Genomic DNA, 10523 nt, shown 5'->3' with positions numbered 1-10523 from the left:
GGCGTGCGAGCATGTCTGTTTCTTTTGGGAAGTTTCATGAGAAAAAAATAAAAGTATTACAAAATACACCAACACAAGAAAAATTGAAGCGTTGCTTCGGTGATACATAATATATGCTCAAAGAAACTGTCCTGAAAGCACGTGCTTTCAGGACAGTTTTTTTGAGCATACATTATGGCGTCAGCTTAACAGATTTCCTGTAGCTACACAGGGCGGCAGTTTGATGAATTTGATACCATGCAATGAGCCTGAAAGTTCTGTAACAGTTTATTGGTAACGTTCATGAAACAAGCAGAAACATAGAGACAGTGGTGGCGTCTTCCGTCAGCCGTAACGGCTGTCCCTGCGCAATGGTCTGCGCCTGGCCGTGCCCACGATGACCTCCCGATTGGGGATCTCGAAGACGGAACTCAAATGGAAGAGCACGTGACAGCCGGCGTACACCCACTGGCATGCCGGGAACCAGCTGTGCTCTGCGGGTGCATGCAACAAAACATTGTAACAGCTGCCCGCGCGCGGCTGCATTCTTGACTATGTATGGAGGTCTCTACTTTTCTCGTATCGAATCCTATAAGAAGCCTATCAGCTCCAGCCAGGATCCGTTATAGTGAATTATATTGTCTTTGGAAGCCATGATAAATGTCCTATGGTAAAGGATATGATGTTTTTAGCATGAAGGTATTAGCAATGCCTTTGTTTTTACCAGCGACTCGATGTCTTAGCTGCGCGCTCAATGCAAGGAATAATATATAAAAAATCTGGAGTATAGAGCAAGATTTAAACAGTAGTTGTCCTCGGCTTTCCTATTCCCAACCCCGTTCCTCCCCTCCTTGTCCACCCATTAGTTTCCGCCTACCCACTGACCGACTTTGGTGACTCCGCAGCCGGCGCTGGGCTTTTCGATAAAACCGCTGCTAAAGGCAAAAAATAATAATAATAAGGACGTCCGCGCACCCTTTTAGAACAGGAGGAAAAAAAAATAAACAGGTGCAGTATGTAGATCTATTTGTATCTGCTGTGTTTTTTTACCTCCTTATTATCGTTACCGACAAATGCTCACTGTAACCTTAACTTTTAGAGCGCAGCTCTTTGGCGTCCGTTCCTGGGTTTCGCGTCGGCGTCGTCGTCGGCCTCGTAACCAGCTCCACCCCCCTTTCATCCCCCCAGCGCTAGCAGCGACCGACTGATACCGCTGGATGCCGCTGACGCCGCTAGAGAGTCAAGATAACGTGACTGCACTTATTATTCGGATTTATCATAGGAAGGGAAAGGCGCGGTAACTGTCTCACTTGTTTTCTGTGGACACCGCAACCGCGCCGTAAGGGAAGGGAGGAAGGTGGGAGTGAAAGTGGAAAGAGAGATAAGGGAGCCGTAGTGGAGGGCTACGGAGTAATTTCGACCACCTGGGGATCTTTAACTTGCGCTGACATCGCACAGCACACGGACGCCTCTTCGTTTCGCCTCCATCGAAACGCAGCCGCCGAGGTCGGGTTCGAACCCGGGTACTCCGGCACAGTAGTCGGGCGTCTTACCACTGCACCACCCCGGCGGGGCAGGACTGCATAGAACACCGTCGCCGCCATGCAGAAAGAGGAGGGGACCCTCCCCCCCCCCCCCCCCCCCCCCCCTGTTCCTGTGTGGCGGATAGCGTGCTCTTCAGTTGCCGACGCGCCGGTTATTTCACGTAGGCCCCGGCACGTCGACGAATACGTGACCACCTTCCCACGGCTAGACCTGGTTCTTGGCGCTGCGGAAGCGAGGGTATCATATTGTTTGCGTCGGCATCGGCGGCGTTGTCCCTGAAACCAACTCCGCAGCTGGGGTTGACTCACTATCGGCGTCAGCAGCATCAGTCAGTCGCTGCTATCTCTTCCCTCCTCCCTTTATCGCGTTGTCCGCTTGCTGCGCGCGCTTCTGCCCCCATCGTTTGCCGCTGGGTGTACACGCCGCCCCCCTCCCCCTCTTCCTGCGAGTCTCCGGTTGTCAAAGCGCCGGCTCGAACTTAATTCCTTTCTTCGCTCCTCCTCCAATGCAACCCCTGTGCGGTGGCAATCAGAGAGCCAGATCGGTGGCGGCGGATCTGTATATGTGCACCGCCCGAGCCGTAATTGCCGCTGCCGTTCGCCACTGCGAAATTATCTGCCAGTTCTTTCTGAGCCATGAGCGAGACGAAAAAATTCTGTGATAGCGCATACATGTGTTGCTCGATTTCTTTTCCTCAATCTATCGAAAAGGTGAAACAGCTTATTTGCTGCGCTCAAATTTCGCATTAGGAAGTAACGTAATCGTCGGTAATTTTTTGTTCTTCCACGTGCTTGCGCTGCACCAGCGGCGTTATGCTAAGGCTTGAAGCCGTATTGCTCTGGCTTTGGAATATAGCGGTTGAAGGTTCGATTTATAGGCTTAACAGCGGGAAGCTACCAAGCCTAAAGGGTTCCTAGGCTCACGGAACGGAAAACCGTGCGCGTGAGTTGTGCGGGGTTCACAGGAAGGGACAGGCGCAGTATCTGGCACACTTATCTCTTTGGACACCTTAACCGCGGCGTAAGGGAAGGAAGGAAGGTGGGAGTGAAAACGGAAAAGGAGAAAGAGGAGCCGCAGTGGAGGGCTACGGGGTATTTCGACCACCTGGGAATCTGTTGTTTTTGTGGCTGTAGAAAGAAGGAAAACAAAATGCACGGGCCTGCGGTGGCGGGTGAAATGACGGCCTACAACAGATAAAAATTCGGTGGCAGGCTAGCCCCGCCGCAAGCGGCATTGACCTACTAGTTCCAGCCCCGTAGGGCCAGGAACAGCCACCCTTCACACCTGCCCTGGGAATCTTTAACGTGCGTTGACATTGTACAGCACACGGAGCCTCTTCGTTTCGCCTCCATCGAAACGTACTCCGGCAGTTGTGTGGCATCTTAACCACTGCACCACCGCGGCGGGGCAATCTGTGCGTCGGAGTCGGATCTGTGTATGGAATCTGTGCATGGGATCTGTGCGCTGATGTGTTACTTGCTAGTAACGATGTATGAGGAGGGAAATTAGGAATGGAAACGATTGATGGAAACGATTGATATGGATAGAGTTAATCAATAGTGAGGATGAATAAAATAATAATCATAAAATTACTAAAATGGCTACAAAACGACCAAACGATCAAACGATGACATGTAATGACCACAGCTGACTGGAAATGAGTAAGTGCGCTATGAGTGGTAACGATTACAATGACTTGGTATGACTCAGCATGACTATGGAACAAGCATGCAATATGTCACACGAGGACTTGTGATGGCCGTAATTGGCTGGAAATGAGAAAATATGCTTAGCGATGAGTGATGACAACAATGACTAGGCATGACTCAGCATGACTATGGAGCAACAAATATGCCAAACGGCGAGTTGTAATGGCCGCAAATGTGGAAATGAGTAAATATGCTTAGCTATGAGTGGTAATGACTACAATGACTTGACATGACTCAGCATGACTACGAAATAACCAATATGTCAAGCGACAACTTGAATGACCGCAACTGACTGAAAACGAGGAAAAGAGGCAAATGATAAGAGGCAAATGATAGGAGAGGAAGGGTATATGCTTTCGGCGTTCTCCTCTTACATCTAAAAGACCGCCTGATTTCTTTCTCCGTGTTTCCCGCTTGATCACAGATTGCAGACTTCTGCTTGAGATTCAGAATTTGATACCATGTTAGTTGACAGATTCACAGAAGTGCTCATTTTTATTTCACACTAAGCAAAACTTTGACAAGTACTGCTCATAGAGTTATCAAATTTTAATAAGCCTTCTGGAAATTTGGCAGAGATGCTGGAGAAGTCAGACTGAACGCGTTAAATAAAGGAGAATGACATACACTTGCCGATTATAAACTGCAGCGTAGCAAAGATCCACTCAGGGAATCACTTCTTTACTCCTAGTAGCGTAAAAGAGGGGATTCAAGAAAACGAAGCTTGCCTCATTAAGTGGACGTAATTAAACCGATGATGATTATGAATACGTCACATTTCAAACTTAAAAAGGTTGAGTGAATAGTAAGGCATTTATCTAACGCCTGCCCAGTGAGGTTCTTTTATAAACTAACTATTTGACGCAAAATTTGCTCTGAGGCGGTAAAAATCACTTTTAGCACCATGCATGCAGAGAATTAAACGGAAGCCGGACAGAAATGAGCATTTTTCCTGTCTTCCGCTAGCGCCTACGCACACAACCTCATAGATGTTTCGGTTTTTGCTACAGCTACAAGTGGGGTTAACCCTGCTGATTTATCCAGCGATTGCTCAACAATATTAATACTTAAATATTAGTTTCCAGAAGTCACGCATATACCTCCAATCACACGAATGAGTTAAAATTCCTTCCTGCTATCACCACCTGGAGCCTAGATCTGAGTCCTCCACGAATAATCCTGAGCACTGTCGGTAAAATTTAGCCAATAAAAGCAACGATATGGATTCAGTTAATAAAAAGTGGCTGGGCAGTCTATTACGCAATATTTGATACCACGGAGTAGCAGTGACATTTATATACGTATACACGTACCATGAAAGTACTGCGGTATAGTGACATGGGTATCAGATTGAGTCGCTGCATTGACTAGCTTAGGTCTGTTCAGGAGTTTTTACTGATGAGCAAACAGTATTCACTTATGCGCAGTCATACTGTTGCAAAATAAATCTTTTTTGCTTTTACACAAACATCGTTGCTGAAAAAGTTTCTTAGCCTGGGGTTTAAACACAGAACCACTGACTGTCCGGTCCATCGTACGTTCAGACAAGCAAGTCACCAGGGTAGTTAGAAGACGCTTGGACGACAGCAAATTGGTCACCAGCTCTAAGCAGGGATGGTGTATAGTCAACTGCACTTAGAGAAGAAATCCTCAGAGTAGCGCATAAGCTACTAGCTTTCTATCCGCTGGACGCCCTGATCAGCTTATTCGGGAGAGCAACTTTGGTTGACAGGCGGCGTTCCCGGGTTGGATCTTTGGACCATAATATCTTTTTGCTCTGAATCGGAATAAAGCTGTACTTTTCCCTCTCTTTGTTGATCTAGCTTATTCTGATAATTTTCCACACAGTGAATTCAGCTAAGTACATTTCCTTGCTTAATATCTCTATATAGACAGCGTCAGCCTAACTTTAACCAAGCTTTGCCGAAATCTCGTCCGAAGACGGAGTCCTTCCGCGCATCCACACAGCGCGTCTAATAATCCTTACTTGCCAGTCATGACGTATGCTTCTCTGACTGTCCTGTATGTATGTCTGTGCTGAGCTCTTGTCATGGTGTATCACCACCTGACCCATGATTCTATACTTTTTTCTATGCATTATATACTGAAGAATGAACAGACCTTTTGGACATTCCGGGAACAAATCTAACCTGGTCTGTGTCGTGTCCGGCGCACGAGCAATGCAACCTTGGGTCTTAACCTGGCCTCTCAGCATAAGCAGGCGGAATGGTTGTAGCATTGTTCAAGATCGAAAGAGAATTCCTCAACTGAGACGCGCGAAAAGAGAGGACGTCCGATGGTGGGCATACAGTAGATTTTTCCTGCGTAGTCCTGCTTGCTACTAAGGATGTTTTGGCAACATTCAATGCTAAAGTCTAGCACCCTTGAACCCTGATCTTTGCTGCTAAACCCAGCTACAGCTCGTCAAACTAGGTTTAACCGTAGGTTAAACCCCGCAATTGTTCATGGGACGTTTGGGCAGCCTATGAAATGTTTTCGTTATTGATAAAAGCCCATATGTAGACTTTGGGAGATGACGGTGTTGTTTTCTCTGGTAATAAAGTTATAATTGCAGGCTCATCTGTTATCACAAAATCTAGGTACACAGTTGCCCATAGCCATGTACAATCCGATTGCGAATCTGGCGGAGCTCAGTGCGCTTAGTGTTTGCTTTTAATCGAAGGAGGGCAAGAAGGCACCACCTGCGTTCAAACGGGCGCTGCATCCGATCATTATAATTACCACTTACGTCCACCGGTTATCTTCCCGCATTCTATCCAATACGCGATACGACAAGAGAGGTAGTAGCTCTCACCTTTGTCGACGCAAACCGCACGGTGTTGGTGAACGCAGGCGAGCATGGCTGTTCCCACCAGTGCTGCCATGGCCAGGATGCAAGCCTTGATGCGCAAGGACCGGCGGGCCTGTGTGAAGCGCAGCCATGACGGGAATCGGCCATGCATACGCGTCGTTTCACGCTAAAATGTTCTGCCGCATAGAGGCTATAACGAAATTGTGCTCATAACGAACTAAGGTGCGACCCTCCCTGAAAGATGCCACAACCGGCAGCTTTGAGGAATAGTGCCTATGATGTGCTACATATGCGTTACGACAGACCATCGCCCCCGATAAAACGTTTACCCTCAACTGGAGAGCTAAGAATCGCGCGCGCAAACGAGACGCGCGTGAAAGCGAGACGCGCCTGGAAGCAAGACCCTCACTTTCCGAGCTCTTCAATACTACCAGTCGCGAAACTTTCCATAGGGCCCGTGTATGAAAAATGGCAGCGTTGATTGGTCAAACTTTTGGTGTTTACAAATAGTGGCGGCGTTCTTGGACATTAATTTGAAGCTTTCATATTGTTGATAAATGAACGACTACATCACAAATAAAATCAGCTCAAAAATAGAAAAAAAAAGTTATCGATAGTAATAGCCGTAGAGAAAAGAGGGGAAGAAGAAAAGCGATTTTCAGAAGGTAATGGTGGCAAGAGCTGATAACTTTTACTGACCGCTTCTTGAGAGCGTTGAACGATTACATGCGTGCCGTAGTATGTTTCTCTTAGCGAAACTGCGCAGTCCTTGAATTTCGTGAATATGTAGTCGTCAGTATTTTAAACACCGAACTTGTTTGGGGTATCTGCCTGATTCAATCAGCAGAAGTCGAATGTTCCCATCTTATGCGGCGGGGGCTAAGCAAGACAAGCCGCTGCCCCAGCGATGAGACCGGTGACACCACCTTGTGCTGTTTGCAACAACTAGCGAAAAACCTCATGAGTCACAATAACCTCATACAGATTTCTCTTACTAACTCATAGAAATTTCATACAATCTCTTACATTTCTCATACGTGGAATGTTATTTGTATGAGATGATATAAGATTTGTACAAGTTTAGTATGAGAAATCTGTATGAGGTTATTGTGACTCATAGGGTTCTTTTTATTAGGGAACCTTCAGCCAAACAAGGAAAGTACACCACCAAAATATGCTCCTGAAGGAGCCGGACAAGAACACACAAGCCAAGCTTGCGGACTGGGTGGAAGTGGTCGCCCTGTGTTAGAGTATTAGAGTGCCACTGAAACCATCCTATTGATCTTCTTAATCAATAAAGTTTCTTCAATCCAATCCAAGCGGCGAGCCCTGAAAGAGCCGGACAAGAACAAACAAGCCAAGCTTGCGGACTGGGTGGAAGAGGTTGCCCCTTTGCTAGAAAGCCACTGATTCCAGCACATTGATCTTTTTGATCAATGTTTCTCCAATCTAATCCAAAACTCTATGTAAACAATGCCTCTTCTTTCGCGCGACAGAGTTGTGGCAAACAGCATCAGATGACGCCACCAGTCCCATCGCTGGGACAGAGGCTCGTCTTGCTTTGGCCCCGCCGCATAAGATGGGCACATCCCAGTTCTGATCGAATCAGGGAAACGCCCAAAATTTGGTTTAAAAAAATTACAACCAAATGCCATTTCTGTACGATTGCAAGGACTCAGCGGTTTAGCTGAAAGAAGAATTGTACAACATACATGTAATTGTGCAACGCGCTGTAGATGGCGCCACAATCCATAATCACCCGAAATATGCATATTAAAACTTGACACTATTTGAAGCGTAGTTTCCCAAAAAGCACTGCCTCACCTTGTGCCCCTGCTCATGCTGACACATGCGCAGTGCCACGCACGTACAGATCATGAACATGAGCGAGCTGACCAAGAAGTGAGTGTAGATCTTCTCGTACGCATGATACTCCTGGCTGCTGCGCAGGCCCGAGACGAGGCTTAGCGACAGTGTCTCGGCCACGTGCAGGGCCAGGCTGGCATGCATGACGAGGGTGAAAAGGGAACGCTGCTGGTGTTCCAGCAGCACCACGCGCCGCCTCAGGTAGTGCCATTGCAGAAAGGCGAGCACCAGGCGCGGGTTCAGGTCCAGCACCAGCGCTAGGCTCCACACTTGGCGCAGAGGCGCCACGCCTCCGACCGGATCCAATGAAGGCAATAGGTCATACACCTGCGCAAAGGACACCCCTCGCTCTCTTTTTTATGACGCACAAATTTTGCGGTACAAAATTAAGGCATGTTGCTTTGCGGCGCATGGGGCCTTTAGGCTTCAGTAGCCAAATCTTTTGTGGCCTGAAAACATCATGTAATTGCTTAATAAGCCAAGCTCTGCGTACAATGACCATTTGTGCTGTGACGTTATTATCCCGCGTGTGTTAATATCCCGCGACCACCTACTGACAAATCCAGTGGGTTCCTTCCGGGCCAGTAACCCTTGGATGATGTGCATGCTTCCGAAAACTTCCTATTTCTAACTGTCTCTTAACTGGACACAATTAGTTGCATTTAATAAACAAATATTCTGTGGGGAGGGAGGCAGGCACGCAAATATGAACACCTTCCAGGGGGAGTCCTCGCTTGCTTGGAGAAACTTTCCTGCATGGAGAACGACGAATGATGTCATGCATAATGAAGCTAATTGATGTGCCTTCTTCGTGCACTACAAAACGCGGGTCTAAAAGATACGGAATTTTACATCGTTGGCTGTATGAGGCACTGACGGTTTCATTGTTTTCGTGTTATGTAATAAGCAAACTATCTAAGTGGCCAACCTATCGAATGGGCGAGATAAATTCCAACAATATCAATTTCTTGAGAATTTTATTATCCCTACTGAAAAACTAAAAGTTCTACGGGGCAATAACATCACACAATCTCATCTAATCACATACATTCTCATACGATGCACATCATAAATTATCTTACATAATATATGTTGATGTACGAGAAACTATGAGATCGCACTCAATTATATGCGACCTGTATGTGATTTCTTGCGTGCATTGAGTGAGACTGTGTGAGAAAATGTGAAGTTATTGCCTCATACGATTTTTTCAGTATATATAATTACAAAGGGTAAGCTTTCTCCAAGCTCCCGAAATCTCTTTGCTCCCGAATTATATTCTCCAGCTCTTGCATTCTGGCTGAGGGCGAGGCGCAGCTGCCAGAAAATGCAGCCGCGACCAAAGTGGCTCCCTTACCATGCACGAGTGGTCAGCTCTTGTAGATGTGCCCCACAGCAGCACAGGTGTCACGAAGCTCATCACGAGTCCGAATAAGCGAAGCGCCGAGGACAGATACACGAGGCTGTGCATCCTGAAACGCATTATGATTGCGTCCATGGGAATTGGTCCTACTTCCATAGCGCCCGCTGGTTGCTGACTCAGGATGCTGATGCTGTAAGGCTGGTCCGTGGCCTGAGCTAAATTACTGGCCGACCCATAAAAGGGGTCCTGATGACAAGCGCGGCGTGACGGCCTGGCGTTTCAAACGGTGAGCTAGAGAAGATCGCACACAGCGGCGCGCAGATATACCAAAATGTCCGAAATGAACATCACTTGTTCTTCTTCTTCTTCCCGATCTGCTTGGACGTGGCATCTACCCACATGGGGGATTTACCAAGGTCTAGCATGGTATCTAAAAATAACGGCTTGAGGGGCTAGTTGGTGCTGCATAGTATTCAGAATATACATGGTAAATACTTTCCACAGACGATTAAGACAAAATAATAGCTCCAATCTGCAATTTTGTAAAATGTACTTGTTTTTCCGGCAGAAAGGAGGATGAGGAATAAAGTGGCTTAATTCTCCTCCTTCTTTCCACCGTAGATATGCGTGCCTGTTAGCCAGCTTTACTCACCGTTTGCCTTTCCGGTTCCATTCTTCGGGGAAGCGCCAAGGAATATGGCCCGAGTCCAGTGTGCTATTTTATTTCCTATGCAATTACACCAGCTAAATTGATCTGATAAAATAATAATTCATGGCTATTTCTTTTTAAACTGTTCAAATTCTAGCTCAAGACAAAACTATCTAAACACTTCATTCCTGGTCCATGAGTGTGTATGTATTTGCAATGCACTCTGGCCGATTCCGGCCGTGCGTGTGTACCATTACGACAGAGTATAATACCATAATCATTATTCAAATGACGGCTCCCCGTGCACACTGCGTGGTTGTGGAAAGAGGACGCCCATTTCCGATGGAAATAAAAGTTGTGCATCCAACCAACTGCGTTGCAGATGGGTAAGCCTGTATTCCACCTTAGGAGGGGATGTTTTCCGAAGCCGGGGCTCCTAAGAACACAGCGGGGAAAACAGTCAAACAATCAGAATTAGGTGACACCCGTAAAACATAGGCTCAGAGCACAACGATGGCCGAAAGCGTGGAAGAGGAAAATCTCCCATGAAAAAAATAATTGCTGGTGGCTTCGCCCAGCTGACCAGGATATACATAGCGA

The 10523-nt window shown here is 47.0% G+C and overlaps 1 protein-coding gene across 1 annotated transcript; it reads right to left on the bottom strand.

The window, feature by feature from the left end:
• Positions 1 to 298: 298 nt before the first annotated feature.
• On the bottom strand, positions 299 to 9430 carry LOC146179027 (post-GPI attachment to proteins factor 2-like). Its single transcript, XM_084579833.1, has 4 exons — positions 9269 to 9430; positions 7870 to 8238; positions 6049 to 6157; positions 299 to 473 (listed from the first exon to the last, which is right to left on the bottom strand). The coding sequence occupies exons 1-4, from the start codon at positions 9428 to 9430 to the stop codon at positions 325 to 327; spliced, it is 789 nt and encodes a 262-aa protein (XP_084435959.1). The 3' UTR covers positions 299 to 324.
• Positions 9431 to 10523: the final 1093 nt, after the last annotated feature.

Source organism: Amblyomma maculatum, chromosome 9 (genome assembly GCF_055883805.1).
Source record: "Amblyomma maculatum isolate TAMU_Amacu chromosome 9, ASM5588380v1, whole genome shotgun sequence".
In the NCBI taxonomy this organism is placed as follows: domain Eukaryota; kingdom Metazoa; phylum Arthropoda; class Arachnida; order Ixodida; family Ixodidae; genus Amblyomma; species Amblyomma maculatum.
The sequence above is the reverse complement of the archived record's forward strand: the minus strand, read 5'-3'. Positions and strand labels throughout refer to the sequence as shown.

Coding starts and splice junctions, on each gene's coding strand:
- LOC146179027 (XM_084579833.1), bottom strand. CDS start 9,430: ATGGAAGTAGGACCAATTCCCATGGACGCAATCATAATGCGTTTCAGG. Junction 8,239..9,268: donor GAGCTGACCACTCGTGCATG/GTAAGGGAGCCA, acceptor TCCTTTGCGCAG/GTGTATGACCTATTGCCTTC. Junction 6,158..7,869: donor AGCATGAGCAGGGGCACAAG/GTGAGGCAGTGC, acceptor CGCTTCACACAG/GCCCGCCGGTCCTTGCGCAT.